Genomic DNA, 26,488 nt, shown 5'->3' on the forward strand with positions numbered 1-26,488 from the left:
GTGCCCATGGGTAACTGACATTTTTTGATAACACTGACCACATTTTCTGAACCCGGACTGTCTAATTTCTTTCTCCTCCTTTTGATCTTTAGACATACTGCAGGTTTTAAGGAAAAAACAATATCAATAACAATAACAAGTAATTCTAATTTAAGTTTCCAAAAATAGGCTATGAAATTACAAGCCTAAAAACTGACTAGGTTAACAAAATTTTGAAGAGAATATCTTCACACTGCAAAACAAAGAGTTCAAACAGGTCAAAACTATTCTACTAAGTTATAAAAAACACTACACACAATTAGTTATATCTAAACGCTATTAATGATGCCAGTAATATTGATGAGGAATCCTCTAAGTAAAACAGAGTCTCCTAACAATCCAGGGAAGACAAACACACACAAGGGAAGGGGACTGGCCCTCAAAATTAAACGGGCCACTAACAGCCCTCTAATTTAAACGGGTCTTGCAACAATGGGGAGAGCTCTCTCAAAAAAACGAACTTGTGGAAGCCGGATACACCTGACAAATGGAGGGGTTAAATTTTACTAACTAAACAAGTAAACAACATTAAAAACAAGTTCCACATGACAGAAAAATGGTTTGACAAAAGTTTTATCTGCCTGCTTTTCGAGCTGTTTTGATGAAATCTGGGTCCCAGAAGTGTTCAAAGTTCATTACTAATGTTTGTGAAAGCAGGAAGTACCTGAATTGCAGCCACGATGAGGAGAAGAGATTTGAACTTTCTTCAAGTGTACATTTGAGACATCTGCTCAAAATAACATTTATTTAAAAACATATTTATTTAGACGTAAACTGGCAAAACAAAAGATACAGCAATGTTTTGCATTGTACTGTTTCTGATATATAATGTGTTTGCATTTTACCTGTTAATAGCTTATGCTGCAATGTTATTACCCCAATTGTATAAATTAATGGGAAGGAGTAAATTAGAGGTTTCCTACTGATTAGAATTGTTTACAGGAATTAAGACGTATGAATAACTTATAGAACGGTAAATAAATAACTTCCTATATATATAAAAAGTGCACTTATAAACATACTTTGGTGTGTAATAAATATCTTAGAACAAGGTTTTGCAGATTCTAGGGGAGGTAACTTTAAGAACTATTTGGAACAAAAAGAAGCCTTATAGCACTTAAAATTAGGTGCAGACAAAACTCCTGAACTTAAATGACATGATTAACATTAAACATTTTTTTAAAAACAGGAGGTTATTTATAAGTAAAAAATGAGTTTTAAAGTCTATTGTATATTTTTAATATATATTCGTACATATTCGATATGTATATTTGTTAACTGAATGTTTTAATTAGCATTATGGTTTTTTTTTTATTGGTTGATTCTTTCTATATAATGCGGAGAGTTTTTATGTGATTTTATTCTAAAGAAGACTGTTGATGAAAGCGATGAATAAAAGTTGTTGCACGCTAATTCTGGTGGATTTCTTGCTGGTTGGTTCCATACTTGTTTTTTTGTTTTTGTTCTGGTTTGGTTATCACTGTCAGATTTATATAAATCTGAAATTTCCTTATATCCATTGCTGTATTAAGGACAAGAAATACCTTTAGAATTAACTTTATTAAGTAAATCCGTGGAAGCATAAATCATTTCAGTTCTAGTTTGTGTTCCATATGCATAAGAATAATGGGTGAAGAACAATGACTTATCTTCTACTTTTACTAATCAGTCATCTAGATTGTTATTACTACAAATCCGTCTGCTTAATACTTTAGTTTATGGTACAATTTTAGCTTTTTTTCTGTTCAGTTATATCTAGATATCCAGTTAAAATCTCCAGCTAAAATTTCACTACCCTTCCAATGACTTTGTAATAAGTTTGTGATCTTTACCCACACTTGTACTTATTCCAGGGTTTCAACAAAAATAGCTAATATACAGAGTTTGCCATTATATTTAATTAGTACAAATATATAAATTACTTTGGGCTCTTTAATAGATTCCAAGACCTAGCCATTGCAGTAGATTGTCTCCAAAGTATAGCAGTTCCTCTTTTATTTTTGTTAAAAGAAGCAGATGCTAACATTTCATAACCAAAGTTATTTAGATATTCAGCATCTTTATCAGTTGAGTCTCTTGCAAGAATATGATGTCTCCCCTATTTAGTTTTCAATATCTTCTTAATGATTTCCTTCTGTTGCCATTATTTAATCCATTTACATTACTAGACAACAAATTAAAACTATCCATAGTATAAATTTGAGAAGGATTATTTTACCAAGAGATATGATGCATCTATCCACCATGTTAATGTAGTTGCATACAAGACCAGTGTATTCCTCCAACACTATCTTAACTTTCCACATTTTTGAATTATTCCTTTCTGCAAACTAAACTACTGAAACTCGTAAATAAAAGCAGAAACAAGTCTACAATAGTAACTGTATATATTACTAATAAAACACAACCTACCATGGATACCAAATTTCATAGTTTGCCCATCGAATAAAAAAAATATTAAATTATCTTTCTACCAATGAAGACCTACAGTTTCCTCAAAAACTAGCCCAAAGCTACTGTGACTCATAAATAATTAAAATATTTAAAAAAAAACAGACTAATGACTTAGTTGTATATTTTTCCATATAAAGCTATCCCCTATTACTACATAAAAGTTTAATAATCCATGTCTACTAATCACAAATAATAAGTAATCTGACAGATAGTGTAATGCTTATGTATTTATGTAATAGTATTATAATTATCTATTAAATATTCCTAAATTATTTGCTCATTTAATATTATTATAACTACATCTTTAAATATACAAGTAGAACAGAGTGGGATATGAGAAAATAAAGTTAAAAAGAAGATGAAATTGGAACATTTAAAGAAGTATCACTGCTGAAATTTAATAATAATAAACTTTAGTGCTGAATCATTTACTAGATAGTAAGTTTATAAAATATAATTGGGAAGGACAAGAATTAAAATATTTAAGAATAAAAACCTATCAAGATGTGAATAAGATTATCAATCATAATTCTGAAAAAAAAATTGAAGTGTCACGCCTTATTAAAAAAATGGAATTAGTGTTTTTGTTTTACTTTTAAGAATGTTAGCAACTATTATCAAAAATTTTATATACACACACACACACACATATATATATATATATATATATATATATATATATATATATTTATATATATATATATATATATATATATATATATATTTATATATATATATATATGTCATTCAATAGCATTAATAGGAAAATAGAAAAAAATGTTAACTTCATTGATGCTGTACCCTAAAAAGCTGATAATTGTTTATAGAAATCATGTTAGACTATGGGAATATGGTGGCATTAGCATCCCTTACAAAGAATCTTATTCCATTGCTACAAATTTTAACTCTATTATACTCTGGTTAGAGTCAACTTACATTATAGGTTCACAGGTAGGTACTAGGCTATTGGCCCTAGGGCCTATATAAGCCTAGCCAAAGGTACCCTGGCTTTCGCCACCCAAGAAAATTATTTTCCTGTGCCACTATCAAGCAGAGCCACAGAAGTGATTCCCGGGGTGAATTTCCTATCTCCCATCCAATCATCAAGATGTTTCTTGAACAGTGCTAATGAGGAGCTTTGTTTGATATAGATAGGTAGTTTGTTCCAGAGTATGGGAAGTCTCTGGGACAGGAATCTATCCCTCCAACATGTTCTGTTTATTGTGGTGACGAGGTTTAGGTCCCTAGAGCGTGTAGCTCGTAGGGATTGGGATTTCTTTAAGTGGAGCATGTCTAAAAACTCTGGGTTTGACATAGCTTTGTGTGTTAGGCAGAGATCGCTTCTGAGTAGGCGATATGCAACGGAGTAAAGCTGCAGTTTTTTGAGATGGTCTGCATAGGGCATCTCTTTGAGGCCAGTAATCCTCTTTGTGAGGTATTTCTGTGGCCTTTCCAGTTGTTGTAGATGTCTTGTGAGGTACATACCAAAAGGGGCTCTGTACTCTATAATGGGTCTAATGAGTGACGGGTAGAGGGGAACAATGACCTCTTTTTTCCTGGATGAGAAACCTTTTGTGATGAGGTGTGCCACATAGAAGGATTTCCTGACTACTGTGGCGATGTGATTATCAAAGGAGAGACTACTGTCCACCATTGAAAAAACATTCAGGAGCAGATTATACTAAATTCTTATAAGTTTATTACTTGTGATAAATTGAAAATATGCAACAATCCTTTCATCTGGTTAAAAAAACATACCCTAGAAGGAAATGCATTTCAATCTTTAGACTGCATAAATGAAATCAACTATAAAAACAATTAAGAAATATGTTTTTGAAACCTCATTAATTTCAAAATAGAAATATTTGTGCTTTCCCATTGCAAACACCTCTAGATTTGTGGAAACTCAAAACAATGTTAAAATGAATGTATAAAAAAGGAAAGGGTAAGTATTACAGTTAAATTGCTATGAAAATATGTTAAGTTACCAGAATGTTTAATGGAAGATTATAAGTTACATTAATCTCTTAACAGCTAATATTACCCATCAGTAAGAAATTACACAAATTTGTAGATAGTACGAGTGAAGAGGCAAAGGACAGAACTTTATTCCCCCATTACACGAGTGCTATAATTGAAGATAAATTGACCTACAAAGGAAGCTTGTCCAAGTTATTTAAGTTAATTACAAATAATAATAACTCTGATGTAAAGTTCTGTAACATTTAGATAGTAGTGGACTGAGAGACTTGGTGATAAAAATAAAACTGTAACTTAAGTCATAACACCAGAACTCACAAAGGACGAAATCAGACTAAAAAACTTCACCAAGGCAAAATATACCCTCCTAGGTGAAAGTGTAAATGCTTTCCAAGCCCCACCCCCAGCTGGAAGTGGTAACCACACCAAACCTTACACTAAAGCCCTGTACAATCACTTGCATAAGTGTATAGACTTATAGAGAAAGAAACAAAGCCACAGCCCCAAGTAAAAACAAGCCACCATGTTGGGCATCTAGCATCAACAAACTTTACAATAAATGTAAAAAGTTGCTGTCCAAGAAAACAAAGGCAAAGGCCCCAATAATGGAAAAGTGCCCTCCTCAGCCTCAACAGGCAAATAAGACAACTTGTCAAATCCTCTAAGTTCTTCTTTGAGAAGCATTTAGCAGAAACAGTCATGGATAACCATAAGGACTTTTACAGCTATGCACATAGCCTAAAAGGTAGGACCCAAGCATGTACAAAACTAGTGACCAATGGTATCACACACACTGATCCCACAGAGATGACAAACTTGCTAGTGGATAGGTATGGCAAGAATTTCAATCCCTTATCTCCTCCAATCTTATCACAAACCTTCCCCCACCCCCACCCTACATATCTGAAGAGCCGGTCAGCAAAGCCTTGTCCAAGGCAAATGGAACCAGATGGAATCTCAGGCTATATTCTAAACAGGATAAAACATGAACTAGCATCACCTTAAAGTACCCTTTTCAATCATAGCCTAACCACAGGCCTATTCCTGGGGAATGGAGAACAGCAACAGTTGTTCTCCTCCACAAAGGTGGCCTAGCAACATACCTGGGGAATTACAAATGCATAAGCCTGACCAGCCTCATCTGCAAAGCCATAAAACGTATCATTATGAACCTCAAACAAAAACATAGGCGACTTCCAAACTCTGGATCTTACCCAATTCGGCTTTGTCAAAGGCAGATCCTACCTGCTACATCTGGTGGATTTCTTTGAAAATGTGACCACAGCCATTGACAAGGGCAAATCTGTGCACACAGCATACCTCCACTTGGCAAAAGCTTTCGACACGCTCCCACAAGTCAGGCATCACCGATAAACTTAGTAAAATTAATATAAACCCCTTTGTTTAAGACAGGTTGCCAACTGGCTCACAAACTAGACACACACTATCAAAGTGGATGACTCTATATCAACCAGTGGACCTGTCACCAGCGATGTGCCACAGGGGTCAGTGCTGGGCTCCCTACTGTTTGGTATATGCTTCTCAGAAGTTCAGGTCAAAACTAAGGGGGTTGTGGCTGACTAAGTTTGTGGACAACTGCAAACTGGGTGCAATTATTGAATCACCAACATGATGTCGGTATGCTCTAGGAGGGTCTTATGCAGACCAACAACTGGTGTCTTAGTCATGGTCTCAAAATGAATGCAAAGAAATGCATCATTACTCCGTCTGGCACAATGTCCCTTCATACTATCAAATAAACAATAACATTCTAAGTACCCATGAAATGGTATGGAATCTGGGATCACAAGTTGACTGCAACCTTAACTTCGACCATCATGCGTCTACTGTAGTAAGGAAGGCTTACTATGTAGCACATTTGATCAGTAAAGGCATCACCTTGACAGCAAAAGAGGTTATAACCCCTCTATACTCAGCCTAATCTGTCCCATAATAGAGTATAATGCCCCATTCGGCATGTACCATACAAAGCAAATGCAATTGGACAGACATCAGAGGTTACTAACAAAGAAAATCAAGGGACTCCAGAAAGTGTCTTACATAGACCGACTAAAGTCCATGTCACTATGCTCTGTATCGTATAGACTACTGAGGGGAGACTTATGCCTGGCTTACAGAGCAATCTCAGACCCAAACCTAATGAACTTACTGCATATCTGTAAATCAAATGGGACTAGGGCTACCTATTCCAGGGACCTAAATATGGCTTGCTACTTAAACAGTCAAACCTTCAAAAAAACTGGATATAATATGAGATATGTCACTACATACAGTAGGAAAACCAATGATATAAGGAAAATAATTTCTAAAAACTGGAATATCTTAGGGGCTATGCCAGAATTAAAGTATATATTAGGTGACAAACTGAACTTTGCATATAGAAACTTTAGAATTTAAAAAGAAAACTTTGCTACAAAGACTTTAAACCCAGTAATGAACATAAAATAGTGAGCAAAAAACATGGGACATATCCTTGTTCTAATTGTAGCTGTTACAATCACATTACTACTAGTAATACTTTCAAACACCCCAAAACTGGAAAGGAATATACTTTTGTTTGTTATGCTACCTGTAATGCCATGAATATAGTGCACTTAGCAACTTGTATGAAATGCACAGCTTTTTATGTTGGCAAATGTACTCGTAAACTCAAAGATTGTGCAGCTGAACACAGATCTGATATACATAGGACTGTTCCAACTGTTGCATTAGTAAAATATGCTAATGAGTTTGGCCCTGATCATAACTTTAAATTTCAAGTAACAGATGTTATACATAAAAGTACCAAAGGGGAACTCCAGGTCGATAGCCTAGTAATCTCCAATGATCCTATAAAAGACTGTGTTATATTTACCAAAGAAAAACACTATGCTCCTATCAAACATTAAACTTTTAGTTATGTACTTACCATAACTTCGGATGTATGGGATCCATCTCGCCTACATTCATAACTGATGGGTTCGGAGCCGATCCATCGGCTCCGACTCGGCCACTATATAGTAGAACGAAGTCTCTAATTGGCTGGGCTACCCCTTATCCCAGAATGCACCACGCCTGCTTCCCCAGATCTTGTTTGTTCGCTATCATACCTACATCCAGACACAGAGACATACCAGCAACTGTAACAAACTAAAGTCCTTCAAGAGAAAAACTCAGTAAGTAGCAACATTCCCTCTAAGTCCAATGGGAAGGGGGAAAGAGGGCGGGTACGTATGAATGTAGGCGAGATGGATCCCATACATCCGAAGTTATGGTAAGTACATAACTAAAAGATGTAATGGGATCCTATCTCGCCTACATTCATAACTGATGGGACAGCGTCCCTAGCACCTAAATCCCGGGTGGCTCATTGGAAAACACTCCTGAGAACTGTGGAACCAAAGGAAGCTCTACCCTGAGAAGCCACATCTATCTTGTAATGAGAAATGAAGGTGTGTGGAGAAGTCCAGGTAGCGGCCGCACAGATATCATCTATCGATAATTTGGAGTGGAATGCTACAGAGGTAGCCATTGCCCTGGTAGAATGAGCCCTGACTGGGAAAGGTAGCTCTTTGCCGGACCGTGAATAAATGAAAGAGATGCAATCTTTGATCCATTTCGCTATGGTGGTTTTAGCCACCGGTTGACCCAACCTATTTTCCGCAAAGGACACAAAAAGCTGATCTGACTTTCGTGTCTGATTGGTCCTACTTAAATAAAAATGCAGTTGTCTGTGAACATCCAACCGATGGAAAATATATTCTGCGCTATTGGAGAATTTGGGAAAAAACACAGGGAGCTCCAAGGATTGTTGAATGCATAAGGGGGATGCTACCTTGGGCAAAAAAGAGGGATTTAACTTGATGGACACTCTGTCTTTGTGAAAGGTCAAATAAGGAGGATTAGAACAGAGAGCCTGAAGCTCTGAGACCCACTTGGCAGAGGTTATTGCCACCAAAAAGGCGGTTTTCCAAGATAGAAATTTTATATCACAAGTAGCTGCTGGTTCAAAGGGGCGGGCAGTTAAAGAAGCTAGAACCATATTCAGGTCCCAAGGGGGCACAGGATGGGCTATTGGGGGCTGAAGGAGCCACGCTCCTTTAAGGAAAGATTTGCAAAGCCTGTTTGCCATTAAGGAAGGCTCAAAGGAGACATGAAAATTAGAGATAGCCGCCAGTTGGACTTTAATTGTGGAAACTGAAGAGCCCAAATAAAACAAAGAAGCCAGGAATTCTAAAACCTGAGGTACTGGGGCAGTAAGGGGATCTATACCTCGTTGCTGGGCCCAAAGAGCAAACCTCTTCCACTTGCTGGAATACAGTTTAATAGTGGAAGGTTTGTGAGAAGAGGACAAAATGTGGATGACGTCTGGAGAAAAAGAGTTATCTCTGACTAAGGTTGGAAGTGGAGTAACCAAGCGGCCAACCTCAAGGACCTGGGGGATGGGTGAGACTGTCCCAACTGATGAGTCAACAGGTCGGGCACCAGGTCCAGAAACCATGGGCCCTCCACCGCATACCTCAGAAGGAAGGGGAACCAAATCTGACGAGGCCAGTGTGGAGCGATCAAAATCATGTCGCTTCCTAGATAAATCGCCTTCTGTATCACCTTCGGGAGAAGGGGAATCGGAGGGAAGGCATAAAGTAGACCGGGGGGCCAACTGTGAGCTAGAGCATCCCTGGGAATCTGCCCCTGAGAGGGAGTCAGAGTGAAGAACTCCCTGCATTTCGCATTGTGAGGGCTGGCGAACAAGTCGCAACAAGGGAGGCCCCACTTGGCAAAGATGTTTGCAGCCACCCTGTCATTGAGGGACCACTCGTAGGGCAACAGGAGAGTCCTGCTCAGCCTGTCTGCAATCACATTGGATTTCCCCGAAATGTGCGTTGCCACTAGGAAACGCTGGGTAGAAATCGCCCAATGCCACACTCTAATGGCCTCTCGGCAAAGAGGGTAGGACCTGGTTCCGCCTTGCTTGTTTATGTACCAGACTACCGACATGCTGTCGGATAGGATCACAATAGTACCACGGGGAAGAGCATGATGAAGTGCTTGCAACACCAGTAGCACCGCTCTCATTTCCAGGATATTGATATGTAAGTGCGTTTTGTGAACCTGCCACGTGCCTTGGACAGACCGGTCCAGATAATGACCCCCCCACCCTATCTGGGAGGCATCCGTGGTCACCGTGGCGATGGGAGGCTGAAGGGCAAAGGGTCACCCCTGGTCCAGGTTGGACCGAAGCAGCCACTAACGTAGGTCCCGCCAGCAAATTTCGGTAATCTGGACCAAATGGTTCAAGGGAAGTTCCTGAAAGGACCATTGAACCAACAGTAGCCACTGTGGCACCTGCATGTGTAGCCTGGCTAAGGGGACTAGAAGAATAGTCGAGGCCATCGTGCCCAATAACTGCCGAATCAGTCTGGCCTGAACTCGTGATCTGGGTAACAAGGTTTGAACCTGAGACTGCAGGACATGAATCCTTTCTACCGGCAAGAATGCCCGCATTCTTCTTGTGTCTAACTCTGCGCCTATAAAGGTAATACGCTGAGACGGCTGCAGCACTGATTTTCCCCAATTGAACATGATTCCTAGTGAATGACCCAAACTGACTGTGGTCATAAGCGCCCGAACTAATAGATGCTTGGAGGTGGCAGTAAGGAGCCAGTCGTCTAAATAGGGAAACACTTGGAATCCTAGACTTCTCAAGTGAGCTGTCACTACTGCCAGACACTTGGTGAATACCCTGGGGGCTGTGGTGAGACCAAAGGGCAGGGCTCGGAACTGGAAATGACTGGTTCCCAGGCGGAAGCGTAAATGACTCCTGGACTCTTGACTTATCAGAATGTGATAGTAAGCGTCCTTGAGATCTATGGAGCACATCCAGACATCCTTCTCCAATAACGGGAGAATGGACTGAAGGGTGACCATTCGGAATTTGGATTTTTTTACAAAGCGATTCAATGATCTGAGGTCCAAAATGGGCCTCAAGTCCCCTGTCTTTTTTGGCACCAAAAATAGTCTTGAGTAAGTTCCTGATCCGATCTGGTTGGCGGGGACAGGCTGGATGACTCCTTTTCTTAGCAGCTTTGAAACCTCGACCGCTGCTTGATCCCGTTGACTGGGTGGCACATCCGGGATTTCCTGATAGGAAGAGGGGGGATCTTGATGAAAGGGATGAGATAGCCTCCGGTTATGGTTCGGAGCACCCACTGATCCTTGGTGATAGATTCCCAAGCCTGTGGGTGTTCCGCAAAATGACCCCCGACTGGCTCCAGAGATGCGCAGTCGGGCCACATCTCAGGGACGGGGAGCGTAGGATGGACCACGAAAGGAATCGCAGTCTCCAGAGTTACGGGGGCCTCTGCCGCCTCTGGGGCATCTTCCTGAATCCCCCCCCCACCTCTAGAGGAGGGGATCACTCGGTGGAGTAGGGAAAGACTTTTGAGATTTCCTGAACCACATTTTCCCTCCTCTCTGGGCCTTGGGGTAAGGTCTAGTGGGAGCGGAAAAATGGGCCCCCACGGCAGTCAAGGTCTTGCCCTCCTGCTCGCACCGAGTCAGTGTGTCCTTCACCTTGGGTCCAAACAGGGAGGACCCATCAAAGGGGGCGTCGGTGAAGGAAGACTTAAAAGCCTCTGCAAAGGGACACAAGCGTAACCAGGTGTGTCTTCTAAGAGCCACGCCTGTTCCCGCTGCTCTACTCGCCCCTTCGTCCGCTTATGAGATGAGCCTCATGGACGAGTTGACTATCGAAGATAGGGTAGTCATCTGGGCGCCAACAGTTTGGGCTAACGCCTCAGGAAGATTACCTGTAAGAGACTCACCAAACTCTTTGAGGAGGTCCCTTTGGAGCCTGGTAAAATGACAAAGGTAATTCAGCGACCGCAGGGTAAAGGCCGCTGAAGAAAGGGTATGCTTCCCGTACCTATCCATGCTCCTGGAATCCTTATTAGGAGGGTGAATAGACGTTGAAGCCTCTGCCACGTCTTGCTGAGTGGCAGATGCCACCACCATCGCATCTACTGCAACTCCTTTGTTCAAAAATTCCTTTTGAGGAGGGGCTGAGAGGAACTTGTTAGGCCTGGTGGGCACCAGTTCCACAGAGTCAGGGTGTTCCCACACCCTTCGAGAAACTAAATCTAGTAATTCATCGAAGGGTGGAGACACCCAGGAGGCGGAGGGCTGGGCCCCAAAAGCCTTGAGGAAGACTGACTCCTCCGCGGAAGGGGTTTTGGACTGCCAATCGCCTCTCTGTCTCAGGATCTCGAGGATATCTGAGAATGAGACGTCATCCGAGGACAATTTTGGGGACCCCTCCGCATCATCGAGGTCAGTATCTGAAGTGATAGACTCATCCTGGGAGTCAATGTGCCTCCTCTTGCATAATTTCTTTCTTGGAGGTTCATCTGAAGCGGATTCAGAAGGACCTCCCGGGAGAAGGGAACCCCCCAAGGGGGTATCCTCAGGCCCTGGGGCCCCACTGTCATGGGAATGAAGCACACCAGAAGCACCAGTTCCCAAGTCTAGGGACAGTGAGGTAGAGACTTGCTGAGCCGGCAAGGACATGGCCAGCGCACTCCTCATGGCCTCAAAAGCAGGGCCTCCAGACTCTACGGAGGACACCGGCTGAGGGACCACGACGGTACCGGGAATCCCTGCGGCCGATGCTCCGAGGGGAAGACTAGGCACTGAAGCTACCAGTTCCAAAGTGTTCCCCTCGGCCCCGACCGAGGAAGCCCCGGTACCAAACCCTGATGCCGAGGACAGGGTAGGTATGATGGTCGGAACAGAGAAGCTCTGAGGGAGTCTCGGTTCCGACTGGACAACTCTGCTCCGCTCTACCATCACCGACTCCAACGGCTCCGAGGAGGTTGGAGGAGGAATCGGATGCGTCGAAGTGGGGACCGGCTCCGGAGCCAAGTGGGGTGGAGCCGAGACCATTTTTGCAAAAACCGGGGACTGGAAAAGCCTCTGGATAACTCTGTCCAAATCTGAGTCTGGCAACCTGGAGGATTTAGAGGAAATAGATGGGGGCCGAGACGACTTCTCTCTCGGCTCCGATAGACCAGGGGACCGGCTCTGAAATGGCTCCAACACCATCGGCACCGGATCTGGAACCGTATGAATAAGCATCGGCGCCGAAGGGGACTTCGGGGCCGGGGGGGGGGGGGAGAGTCTGAGCTGCACACCTCCAACGGCTCCGAGACCAAAGGAGCCGAAGCAGGTGATTCGCCTCTCGATCCCCCAACCTGCGGCTCGACACCAATGGAGCCGAGGAAAGAGGTATAGAGGCAGACCCTTCCACCCGAGGCTCCGAAGCCATTGGAGCCGAGGAAGAAGAGGTCGACCTATGCTTCTTGGAAGTCGGAGCCGACGACCTTTTCTTTTTAGAAGCTGGAGAGGAAGGAGAAGCCAAAGCTTCCTCAAAGGAGGGCTTAATAAGGCCCTTAAGGATCAATTTATTTTTACGTTCTTGAAGGACCCTAGAGGAAAAAGCATGACAAACACTACATGTTTCCTGCAAATGTTTCGGTCCTAAACAATATACGCAAACAGCATGGCTATCAGTAATAGACATTTTGTAATTGCACTTGGTGCACTTTTTAAAACCAGACTTCTGCTCTTTTGACATCCTATCACCCAACTATCTTTCACCACAAAAAGTAACCTTAAAGTAGGGCACGAGCCCTTGACTCAGAAACGGGACTGGCCCGAGATACAGAACACAAAACGGGCAGAAGCCCTCTAACTAAAACAGGCTTAGCCCGATAAAGCAGGACGTACAGTAGGGCGAAAACACCCCCTAAAAATAGACAAAATCAATACAGTGACTCACAAATAAGGGCAAGGGCCCTCTAACTTAAACGGGCCTTGCCCGGTAATTAGAAAATACCAATCACACAGAAAAAGGTTCACACACACACACGTAAAGCTGTTAAAACAGCTGTTTGTTAAATTAGTGAAAAACCAAAAAGTAACAAAAAACCACTTAGCTCCAGCCAAGTCGAGACCACATCTAGCTTGAAAAGCGGCAAACGAGATCTGAGGAAGCAGGCGTGGTGCATTCTGGGATAAGGGGTAGCCCAGCCAATTAGAGACTTCGTTCTACTATATAGTGGCCGAGTCGGAGCCGATGGATCGGCTCCGAACCCATCAGTTATGAATGTAGGCGAGATAGGATCCCATTACATCATAAGGTTTATATAACTTCCACTCTCATAACAGACAGTAACATGCACTTTAAAATAAAGGTTTAGTGGTTGTTATTGTACAAATGAATGGAGGGTCATATAATGCTTTAAGTGTAAAATGTTCTTATGTTTTAAAGCATTCTACTAGTTGTATATTAGCAGCTTTTTATTTTAACAAAAAAGAACACCATCAAAAGCAACAGAGACATACTTAGCATTCATGATCATGAAAGTAATCTAGCATGCAGAATAACATACTTCAAACCATGTCCACCTGTCACCTTGTAGTGGAAAACCTGTCATACAACTTCAGAAAAGCTATAATAAATACAATTTCCAATCACATCCCTATACATAAAATAAAAATAATTAATTGTAAGTATACACATCTGTGTTCTATACTGGCATTTCCTTCAAAAATACTATCTGTCCAATGCAGTAAGTCTAATAATCTGAAACATTTCCTTGTAATGTCATCTAATTATTCCACCTACCTCCCCATTTATCTCCACAATGACTCTTGCCTCTAAATGACTAAAGACCATTTCACACAGCTAAAGTTGCAATTACTAATCACTCTCTGAATACTGAAACCAATAAGATTATCATAAATATAATCTGCCTACAATCAGTATCAATGAAGCCAAGACAACCAAACCTACTGCACCAGCACCATAACTCCTGAAACCCTGCAACACTGCCTCACAAAAATATAACCTTGCAGCATCACACCATAAAACCCTCAAAAACACATCAAATCTGTATGAAAAGACATGAAAGCAGAGACAGGATGTTGCAGCAAGCAATGTAATTTGTCTCGAAAGAGGGGCATCAAGCTGACCCTGCAGACACTATTCAATGATCATAGACAGCCCTTTCTACCCTACCTTGAAAAAAATAACACTACCAATAAGTGAAACACCAGCTGAGCTGCACTGATCACTGTCAGCAACTACACTGGGACAGCTGCCCTCCACAAACAGACAAAAAGTGCACATTTCAAAATCACTTGCACTTTAAGAAAATGATGGCAGGGCAAGTTTTTTTTTTTTATCCAGGTTTTATTAGAAATATATATTTTAAAATATTTCAGACTAAACTAAGTGCACCAGGATGTTGCCATGGAAACACCTCAACAACAGCTCAATGAGTTGCAGAAGAAAACAAAACAAAGCTCATAACTACTACAGAGTGTAAAAATACAGAAAACTACAGAATATTTACATGATATGAAATTAATATTAATATTTTACGGCTGTAACATTATAATTTATGAATAATCATTAGCTTAAAACAAATATTTAACAAAGATATTCAATGAAAATGATTGAATACAACTTCCCTAATCTAAAATTCTCATTGTAATATGTATACACAATTAAACAGATATTACAAGATTAATATATTAGTTTAAAAGATGATACTTGAAAGATACCTCCAAAACAAATTTTCAAAAGAAGAGATGCAAAGAAAATCACTTGGTCATAGTGTATTATTAGATTAGTTTCACCACGTTCATATAACCATAGATATTCCAAAGTTAGATTTCTATGACCACTCATGTCTTGCAATTATCCTCACTCAGGCTGCATCTCCTTTCTCCAAAAGTCTCATAACAGTCAATCATGGAGTAAATTTGTGGATACTCTTCTAATCGTCTAGGTTATGCTTAAAGATGGCGAGCTGTACTGCTTACCTTGCAGGGAAAGTTTATTCCAAAGGTTTGGGTTATAAACTTGTCCCTCCACCATGTTTTATTTACTTGGTGTAGATTTTAGTCCATGGCTCTACTATTGGTGGAGATATTGGAGTTGTGGAGATGCAGGAGGTCCACAACACTCAGGTCTCGAATGGTACCCTAAGTGAGACAGAGATCTTACCTCAGAAGTCTGTAAGATACTGAATAAAGGAAGAGACATTCTAGCTTCTCTTGGTAGCTCAGGAACTTTAGGCTTGTGATTTGTTTGGTTAGGAATCTTTGGGTTATTTCTGTTCCTTTGATGTATTTATTAAGATACATCCCAAAAGGTATACTGTACTCGATAATGGGCCTGGTCAATTCCGAACATAAGGGAGTGATTACCTCTTTAGACTTTGATGATATTCCTTTGGCAATTATCTGGGCTAAGTAAAAAATGTCCTTACAATCATTGTTATACAATGACCAAAACAGAGGGAGCTATCAGCTATAACTACTAATAATGCTAAATTAACTAAAAATGCAAATTCTGTAGGACATATGTTTATGTAAAACTTCTGTTTACTTATTACCTTTTTAGTAAATAACATCTTTATTATCCAGCTGTAATTGGAAGCCATTCAACTATTTGGAAAATTTTATTAACTATGAAACTAGCACTATGAGAAGGGGTCAGTGACTCTTTTAAACAAGAATAAAGCTCACCTTGGTTTCTTACAAGAATTAACAGGCTTTGAGCTTATCAGATTGTCTCTTAAGTGAGAAGTATGACCCGACCATATACTCCATATGTGGCAAGATATTATTTTTAATGCTAAGTGGCTTCGGCTAGAATGTTGAAATTAGTCACTCCATGCAAAAAAAAAAAAGTTTCAGTTTATCCAAAGATGACATATGGAGCTTGATGCTTTTCTCTTTTGAAGCTTTAATCAAATGAGGAAATGCCTTTCTTCTCCCTATTGTTCTAGCTCCACAACCATTATAACCACAAATCATTTTAACAATTTCCTTGTTAAGATCACACATGAATTTCATTAATACAGATCTTGGGGACAGCAGGGATGAGGACATACTGACCAGTAACGTAGGTGCTGTACAGTAAAGAACATAGGAAACCAACCATACTATCTGTCTTCAACTTCTTAGGTATACAGTATATAATTATATTTTTTCTCCCCGTTTCTGTTTTCTTCATCTAGTTTATCAATCAGTGAATTATTTTGTTTTAAAAAAAAGTCAGTGTGCATTTCTTTTTCCATTAGTTTACCATCTATGTCATGAAATGGATAGTCATGTTGCTAACGAGTCTTTCTCAAGGCTTCTGCCTATTTAGAAAAGTTTTCTGAATGTTGCCCATTTTTGCTTGAAAATCTACATCTTAATAGTACATTCTCGTGGAGAAGGACAAATATTTATTTTTTTTTAGTCAGATTGCCTCCTCAGTTATTCATACCAACTAGTTTAATTACAAATTAAACAGAGAAAGCTACATTAAATGATGCAAAATATAAATCCAAACTGTTCAACAATGAATATTTCTCTGTCTGAACTTGTGAATGTTTATTCCTGGACAAATTATTTAAGTGAAGAAGGAATATTTTATGTCACATTTTTTTCTGGGTGCATTTTACCCCCATGGGTGCCGATCATCAAGCCTCTTTCTAATTAGAAATGTCCATTCATTCCCCTAGCCAGTTGTTTCACCCAGGCTCAGGATGACAGTTTTCTGGGTGGGGATGGGGGGGCTATCATCCAAGCAGCCATGAAGGTACTTGGATGTCTCCCCAATTACAGTACTGCTTCAGATGACGGCCATGGTATAACTCACCTACCACCTCTGAATGCATTTGTCCCCACCCCACTTTCCCTGCAGTTCAGGGCTGAAGGGCAGCATTTCTTCTAATTTAGCTATGGTCGAGGGCACCTGGTCCCACCTACTGAAGCTTTGGCTTATCCCCCTAGACGTGGAACACAAAGTGAGACCTACAATTCTAGCTTCAACAGACAGGCACTCCCTCCTATCGGTGACTTGCATCCTTCTGTCATAGGTGGAGGAGGCATTTGTCTCATCCTAACTCCTCTCCCTGAAGTGACATAAGCACTTTATCATACTGGTGCAATAAATACTCTCTCCACTGATATACGCTTGCTCACACATACATGCCCACGAGCGCTACTATCACCAGCTTACGATTCAAAACCTATGCCCCCCCCCCCCCCCCCAAGTCAGCAGTTTGTGTGCAAGCCTGTACTAGCACTGGAACACAGCCACACCAGGAACCATAACTTCCTCCCCCTGGAACAGGTGAACTGAGCTTGCTGTCCACTCTCATTACCCCATACTAGCTCCAAATTGTGCCTGAGCTCCATCACTTCGTACAAGTCAGTGTTTTACCCTTCTATGCCAATGAAGCTGGGCTCTATCAGAGCAAATTTTCAGTGAGAATCATCTATATGGAGCAACTTACTCATACACTGTTTAGGATACAGCAAATGTAACACTAATTAAGGAAACTGACTTCTAGTCGCAAAATATGCTTTAGACTCGATGAATGCACTTCGAAATTAATAATTAAAAAAGAAAACAAAATAAATAATCCATACCTGTCTGAACAGCGGTGTCTTTTCTAGGTGATTTATCAGCTTCTGTGATCAAATGAGCATTCTCATTCAATTCAGATTTATTTTCACTACTGGAAAAGTCACGGGGTGTTAAAATTGCTGTTGCAGCAGTACTGTTCACTGGACTCTGTTCATCTGAAATAAATACAGATGTCAAAGAGTGCATGCAGAGGTTACTTGTCCTAGTACTGATTGTTTTTCATTTCAAGTATGCAGTTACTGTTTTTATACATTAGGAAATACAAGAACATGGCTGCTTTATTAATATTTACAAGAAAAATTTACTTTGAAAGGTGCATAGAAACAAATATCTGTAAATATTTAAACTATATGCTGTGTATAGTTTTTTTGTTAATAATTTTATTTACACTATTCATTACAATATTATAATGTATTAATTCATTACTTTGTTAATAGGAAATTCTTTGAGTAAAAAAAGAAAGGTGTACAGAAATGATGACGTCAAGTGTGAAACTAAAAGGGCCAAAATGCTTTCTTGCATACTTCTCAAAATATAATTTCTTCATAATGTATATACCACATGTTATTCTTTTTAGTACAATGTTTTTTCTGTTTTTGCATCCTTCTCCTGGCTGCAAAAACTGCCCCACCACTAGCGACACATTGGTGCTACCTCCAGCTACTAAAATGTTTCTTTAACTTGCTTTGCAACATAAATAATATACAACAGTAGTTACAGCACATCACAGTGACACCCTTGTACTCTGTATCTGTTAGCCTTACTCAGCTAACTTTGAATTTCCTTCCCTTTCTGATTTATCTTGTATAACATACTTATTATAATTAGCAGTTTAACCCATTAGTGCACAGCCTCCTGCTTAAGAACTTGGCACAGCTGACCTGCAAGTTCTCGTGGGATCCAGCAGTTACTGTTTTTTTTTTTCTGGGTCTCGATCTAGCTAGTTGCTGGGACTACCATTACTGCTATTTTTTCAATCTCCCTATGGTCTTTACAGCGGATCGCACAGTCTCTGCTCCCATGATGCATTAGGGATTTTAAAACCCTTCCTGGTATTCCACGCCATCTTTTCCAAAGCATTCTACCATCCTGACTCGTCCGGTGATGAGCCTGTACTGATCTTGTTTTTGGTATCATATCTCATGCAATCCCATTCTACATTGTAAATGAAGGTAAATAAATTATAGAGCTACTTTTGTATTGGGGTAAAAAAACTTTACTGCTATAGAATAGCACACAGTGATTTAAGCTTTTTAATGACTGAGACTAGTCAGTGCTCATATTCCTTTCTTTGAGCCCAATGACTAAAGTACAGTTTTGTACCTACCATAAATGTAGATGTTCGAGTGTTCACCCTGCTGCAGTCATCACACTTGGGTTATCCTGCCATCAGGCAGTCCCGCAGTCGGCCCGAATTCCAAAGTCTTGGTCCGGCATCGGTTGCTGTCGCTTCCTCCCTGACATCAGTGCGCCAGGGGTATATAAGAGGCATCCAACGCCATTTTCTTCAGTTTTTCTTGCCCCAGATGTCAGGTGCCCCCAATAGGTAGGCAGAATATATATATATATATATATATATATATATATATATATATATATATATATATATATACACATATATACATATAGCTATATAAAAATAAAACAAAACCCTTAGGCACAAGCAAATACACCACAGAGGTAGTATAGGATAGAGTGGTAGAGATAAGTTCAGCTAGTTCAGAGGGGATGGAGGGAGGGTAACCTGGACTGCAGCAGGGTGAACACTCGAACATCTACATTTACGGTAGGTACAAAACTATACTATGTTCATCGTGTTACCCTGCTGCAGTCATCACACTTGGGTTGAATCCCAAAGCTAAGGATGGGAGGTGGAGTCAGACAGGATTAGAAGAAGCTAGTAAGCCCTGCAAAACTGCAGTTTCAAAACCAGCTCTAGTCTTAGAGTATAGAGGTAAGTGATAGTGTTTGGTGAAGGTGTGCACTGAACTCCAAGTAGTAGCTTCCAGAATATCCTTTGGTTGGCACTCCCCTGAGAAAGGCTGCTGATGTAGCTGTAGCCCTGGTGGTGTGGGACCTAATGTTAGCAGGTACTGGTTTCCCATCATGTGTGTAACACAAACGTATGCAATGCCTTATCCATTTTGAAATGGTCTGTTTTGAGATTGCTTTTCCTTGTGATCCTGTAGCATAGGCTACAAAAAGCTTGTCAGTTTTTCTGAAAGCCTTAGTTTTATCCAAGTAGTAACGTAATTGCCTATGAATGTCCAAAGAGTGCAGGAGTCTTTCTCCTTTGTTCTGGGGATTTGGGAAGAAGGTGGGCAAGTGAATGGTTTGGTTTAGGGCCACACTGGATACCACCTTTGGCATAAAGGAAGGATTTGTTCATAGAGAGACTCTGTCTTGATGAAAAATGATGAAAGGTTGCACTGCCATTAGTGCCTGTAGCTTTGAGACTCTTCTAGCTGAGGTTATTGCTAGTAGTAGGGCAGTTTTCCATGAAAGAAATTTTAAATCAGCAGAAAAAGCTGGTTCAAAGGGCGGTAGTGTAAGCTTTTCCAGAACAAAGTTGAGATCCCAAGTAGGTGTTGGAGCTCTCCTTGGCGGTCTTAAGTTCTTAGCCCCTCTGAGGAACTGTCTTAGGAGTGGATGTGAGAATAAAGAAGGATCCGTGATGTAATGAGCTGAAATTGCTGAGGCGTGGATCTTAACAGATGAAAAGGAAAGTCCTTTGTGTAACATCTCAGTTAAATATTGTAGAATCTGAGGGATGTTTGGATCAAGGGGGTTTAGGCGCGCAAAATCATTTCCATTTGTCTGAATAGGTTTTCCTGGTGCTGGGTCTCCTGGCCTCCAGAATGACATCCATAACAGCTTTGGATAAAGGTGTTGGCTGGTTGTTTAGGTAATTTGCCATGCAGCCAGGTTTAAAGTCTTGAGCTGGCTGTGTAGAATCCGATGATCTCGCTGGGTGAGCAGGTGAGGAATTTGTGGCAAAATCCATGGTGGGCCGTGGGCCATGTTCCTTAAAATTGGGTACCAATGCTGGCGTGGCCAGTCTGGTGCAACGAGTACCATTTGTGGTCTCTCTAATCTGACTTTCAGCAGTACCTTTGCTAGAAGAGGTAGTGGAGGGAAGGCATACACTGTTAATGTTTTCCAACTGAATGAGAGGACGTCCACTTTCCAAGCTAGTGGATGGAAGGTCCTTGTGCAAAATTTTTGAAGTTGGTGGTTGTGGGGGCTTGCAAACAGATCTATGTTTGGGCATCCCCACTTTTGAGCTATCATTGCAAATACTTGAGGATCTAGTTTCAATTCGTGTGGATCCATGATGTTTCTGCTTAGGTCGTCTGCCAATGTGTTTTTCTGTCCTGACAGGAATTGTGCTTGTAATTGAACCTGGTAAGACAGTGCAGTGTTCCACAAGGTCATTGCTTGCCTGCATAGAGGGTAGGAATGTGTGCCCCCTTGCTTGTTTATGTACCACATGACTGTGGTATTGTCCATCTTTATTAGTAGTTGTCATGGGTGTAGAAGGTCCTTGAAAGCTGTTAGGGCATTCTGTACTGCTAGCATTTCTTTTTGATGGATATGCAAATGCCTCTGATCTGTAGTCCATTTGCCCTGAATGCACTGCCCTGCCATGTGTGCTGCCCAGGCATAGTCCGATGCATCTGTTGTCATAGTTTGCCTGGCTGTGGGTAAGGTGAAAGGCTGACCCTTGTTGAGGTGACATGCCTGTGCCCACCATAGAAACTCCTGTTGAAGGCAGGGAATGAGTGGTATCATTGTTTCCAAGCTGTGGCTGTGCTGAGTCCATACACTTTTCAGGTACCACTGTAATTTCCTCATATGCAGTTTTGCAAATGGCATTAGTAGAATGCAAGATGCCATGAATCCCAAGGCCTGCAGAATTTTTCTTGCAGGGAGTTGGGTCTTTGTTGCCATTATTTTGAAATATTGAAACAGCTGTCGTTGCTTGTCTGGCATGAGATAAGCCACCTGGGCCATTGTATTCAAGCTGGCACCCAGGAATATTATGTTTTGTGAGGGCACTAGTTTTGATTTCTTTTCATTTACTGTGTACCCTAGGCAACTTAGAAGGTGTTTGACAAATGCCAGATGCTTTAAAAGAATGTCTTTGCCTTCTGCTTGAATAAGGCAGTCATCCAGATATGGGTATATTTGAATTTCTCTTTGTCTGCAGTATGCAATTACTGGTGCCAGGCATTTTGTGAAGACCCTGGGCGCAGTAGATAAGCCAAAGGGCAGTGCAGAGAATTGATAATGCTTTGAACCTGTAATGAAGCGCAGGTATCTTCTGCATTTTTGTCTGATATTGACATGCAGGTATGCCTCCTTGAGGTCCAAAGTGACTAGCCAAGCATTCTTGCCCAGCATGGGAAGAAGCTGCTGTAGTGTTAGCATCTTGAATTTTGGTACTTGCAAATAGGTGTTCAGAATTGAAAGATCCAGAATGGGTCTCCATGCTTTGTCCTTTCTTGGGACTAGGAAGAGTCTTGAGTAAAATCCTTGTCCTTGCTCCTGTGTAGGTACCTGTTGAATGGCTCTCATGTTCATGAGAGCTGTAATTTGTTTTTGTGCCTCTGCCCATTGATTTGGTGGCAGGTTTGGCATTCCTTTGTTCCTTGGTAAGGTATGAAAGTGGAATCTGTATCCTTGAGAGACAATGTTTAGAACTCATTTGTCTTTTGTGATGATGTGCCAGTTGTCTGGAAAAAATGCTAGTTTTCCTCCCAAGGGAGTTGCCAGGAGAGATTTGCTTGGTAGTTTGAGGATAGAGTCATTGTGTTTGTCTTCTGCTAGCTTGGGGCCTGTCTTCTCCTCCTTTCTGGGTAGCAGAACCCCATTGGTGAGGTTTGTAAGGGCCCTGTGACTGACCTCTGCCCTTGGGCATCTGTATTTACCCCTCTGTGATCTGCCTGAAGCTGGAAAGGACCAGTTTTTTGTTGGCCAATTTCTGCTGAATCGAGGGGGTTGTACTTGCAAAAAATCCTTGACCGTTTGCATAGACTTTGCCTTATCCTCCATTTTCTTTAAAACCTCTTCTGCTCTGACACCAAATAATACATCCTGTTGTAAAGGTGCATCCAATAATTTTGCTTTAACATGGTCAGGGAGGGTTTGTTCTTTTAACCAAGCATGCCTACGTAAGACAGAGCCAGAAACAGCTGCTCTACAAGAAGCTTCCAATGAGTCAAATCCGCATTGTAAAGTATGTTTGCCCACCTGTTCAGTTGCATGCAACAGATCCTGAATTTCTTTGAATTCAGGCATTTCTGAATGTGTGCTCATTTTTTCTTTCAACTGAGACATTAGAAATTGTTGATATTTCAACATGTGAAACTGGCAATTTAATGTTCTCATAGCCAGAGTAGCTGAGGTGTATATTTTCTTGCTCATCTATCTAGGGCTCTGGAATCCCTTTCAGAGGGCACAGGATTTTTAGCCATAGAAGCCTTTGCTCCCTTAGCACCCTGGGAAATTGTTTCTGGGTCAGCTACAGGGTTTTTATGAAGGAATTTGTGTGAGTTAGGTACTCTGTAGTATCTGTCTGGCTTGGCTGGAGCAGGAGGAAGAGAGTCTGGATTTAAACTAGACTCCAAGTAAACATCATCCACAATATCCAGAACAGGAGGGATAGCAAGAGGTCTGTGCTGGGGTAGTAAAAGGAACTCTCGGAGCCTTTTCTTAGAATCTGAGTAATCCTGGCCTTCCTAGTGGAAATGTTCCCTCATGGTATGTAAAGTTTCCCCAAAGGAGTAGTCTTCAGGGGGAGATGCTGAGGGAATAGAGTCTTCAGCATCAGAATCTTCATAAGGTGGAAAAGTGTACTCCTATTCCTCAGAAGAATCTGAGGAGAGAGAAACCTGGTCAGAGGATGCATAATCCTCCTCTTGTCTTGGTCTTTTATCAGGAGGGGGATGGGAACCCCTGATAAGGGTAATCAAATCTTCAGCCATCTTAAGCATCTGTTTCTTAGGCATGGGGCCTTGAATTGTAGACTGATGTACAGTTGTCTTTGGTTTTAAAGGAGTTTTAAGTTTAGCATAAGATTTAATGGTGAGTGTAGTCGGTCTGAAGACACCTTCAGAAACCGAAGGTGTTTCCGTTTCACCGGTGTCTAGTTCTGCTCTGGTGTCGGCAGAAGGCTGCATCGGCCTAGTAGACTCTGCATGGGAATCCGCAGCTGTCTGGGTTTCCAGCTCTGCGGTCGTCAGGGGCTGCGTAGGCGCCTCACTGAAAACCGGAGAACTGGCAACAGGCCCAGCTGAGGCCTCGGTGTCTGGCTTATTCCTAGGCTGCCTGTCCTTATCCTTGAGTTTTTTTATGAGTGGCGGTCGTCGGCTGCTCCGATGGCATGATATAATTAAATTTCCTACCAAAGTAATGCCGTGTGAAGTCAAAACGGCGTTTGATAGTTCGTTTATTAAACCTAGCGCAAAACCGACAACCTGTGACATCGTGGTCTGGGCCTAGGCAAGGAATACGAAAGGAATGGAAGTCCTTATGAGGTATTTGCTTCCCACAAGAAATGCAATTGTTAACTTTTTTGACATCAGACTGAGGCAAGAAAATGTTCCCCAACGGGGTACTTAACTTTATTGAAGACTTTGGACTGAAATTCAAATAAAAAATCTCAGGTGTCGGCCGACTGGCACTTGCGAACTGCTTCTGCTTCGGGCACCGTGCGGCAAGAAAGACTGAAGAAAATGGCATCGGATGCCTCTTATATACCCCTGGCGCACTGACGTCAGGGAGGAAGCGACAGCAACCGACGCCGGACCAAGACTTTGGAATTCGGGCCGACTGCGGGACTGCCTGATGGCAGGATAACCCAAGTGTGATGACTGCAGCAGGGTAACACAATGAACATCTACCCAATATTGCCTTCTTTTCATTTTTTTTTTTTTTTTTTTTTACTGCCTTAGCTATGTACAACATTATAATTGCACTTTAACTGCTTATAACGCCTCATTGTTTTCTAAACCTGTTCTACATACCGGATGTTACTGGATGAAAAACATTTATTATTGTAATGCTTAAAGGTCTGTTAAATGACTAGACTTTGAAGCTACAAGTGTATTACTTGCTACTGGATGAATAAACTGCATTTCTTTGTGCTGATTATAGCTATGTTAAAAAACTAGGCTTGAAAGACATAAGGGTATTTACTTGCTACTTGTGATATTAAGCAGCAGTTGCGGCAGTGAATTGCAATAGAGTTAACTGATTATATACACTTTTTGCTACAAATGTTTATTTGCATTTGACTGAAGGAAACACTGTTTGTTCCTTTGATGCTTTTAGTGGCTATTATGGTTTTTATTTGCTGTTATTGAACACTAAGCTCCTGTACTACCCAATTATTGGTCTCTAACCTGTAACTAATCCCCTCTCCTTGCTCTCTCTTATCTCTGCTCCTGTCTTTGGTCAAGGTTCTCCCTACTATGACTCCCTTCCTACATTTCCATATGTTCCCACTACTCTAAACCAACCTGGAAGTGCTCTCCTTCTAACATGCTCCACCCTCATAATTCCATTGCTTTACTCACCTCTATCACTATACACCATATCACTATACTATACACTACTGTATAAAAGCACAACAGCAGTCCACTGCAGGGATATGCTAGACAAATTTTAATGAATTAAAATTAAATGGTACAGAGTAGCAAAGATAAGCGCTTTCGCATGTAGCTTCTTCAGATCTAATGAACAACTCAAAAAACACATGTTTAAATAGCAAATCATTATACAGTGTATCCAATCACATGCAATGCATCATCAGGTTGCTATAGTGTTGTTAATAAGCACACAATTACCAATGGTCATATACAGTATATAGACAGCCCCTAAGCACATTATCAAATGCATAACAAATATAAATATATGATATATAATATAATGTAACAAATATAAATATATATACATATATGATCATTAAATCAATTCAGTTAAAATTTCATCAATTATAAAATTCTTAAATGTTTCTTTAACTTGCTTTGCAACATAAATAACATACAACAGTAGTTACAGCATGTCACCAAGATACCCCCCACTCCTGTACTCTGCTTCTATCAGCCTTACACTGCAAACTTTGAATTTCCTTCCCTTTCTGATTTATCTTATATAACATACTTACTATTATTAGCAGCTTAACCCATTACTGCACAGCTTCCTGCTTAAGAACTTGGCACAGCTTTTGTGCAAGTTCTCATGGGATCCAGCAGTTACTTATTGTTTTTTTCTGGGACTTGTTCTAGCTAGCTGCTAGCTCCTCTGTTCCCCTTTGCATCCCTGGGGCTCACTCCACTCCTCTACCCTACCCCATTCCCACCCACCCTCACTTACTCTAAATTTATACTTCTGACCATTCTACCCCCCACAAATCTCCCCCTCTTCCCTCCTCCTAATTATCAATCACATTTTTCCTATTCCACTATCTTACCACTCCCCCTCTTAAGCCTCTCCACCTAGCCAACCCCCTTCACTACT

At 41.0% G+C, this 26,488-nt stretch overlaps 1 protein-coding gene across 2 annotated transcripts in view; it reads right to left on the reverse strand.

Annotated features, from left to right (window-relative positions):
* The window catches only part of CCDC66 (coiled-coil domain containing 66), a 1,871,188-nt gene that overhangs the window by 533,529 nt on the left and 1,311,171 nt on the right, over positions 1-26,488 (reverse strand). For both annotated transcript variants that reach the window (XM_044078704.1, XM_044078703.1), the window contains exon 14: positions 17,968-18,120. In XM_044078704.1, the coding sequence (XP_043934639.1) occupies positions 17,968-18,120 (153 nt within the window). The remainder of the gene's footprint in view (positions 1-17,967; positions 18,121-26,488) is intronic.

This window comes from Protopterus annectens, chromosome 7.part1, assembly GCF_019279795.1.
Source record: "Protopterus annectens isolate FY-2018-M chromosome 7.part1, PAN1.0, whole genome shotgun sequence".
Lineage (NCBI taxonomy): Eukaryota > Metazoa > Chordata > Ceratodontiformes > Protopteridae > Protopterus > Protopterus annectens.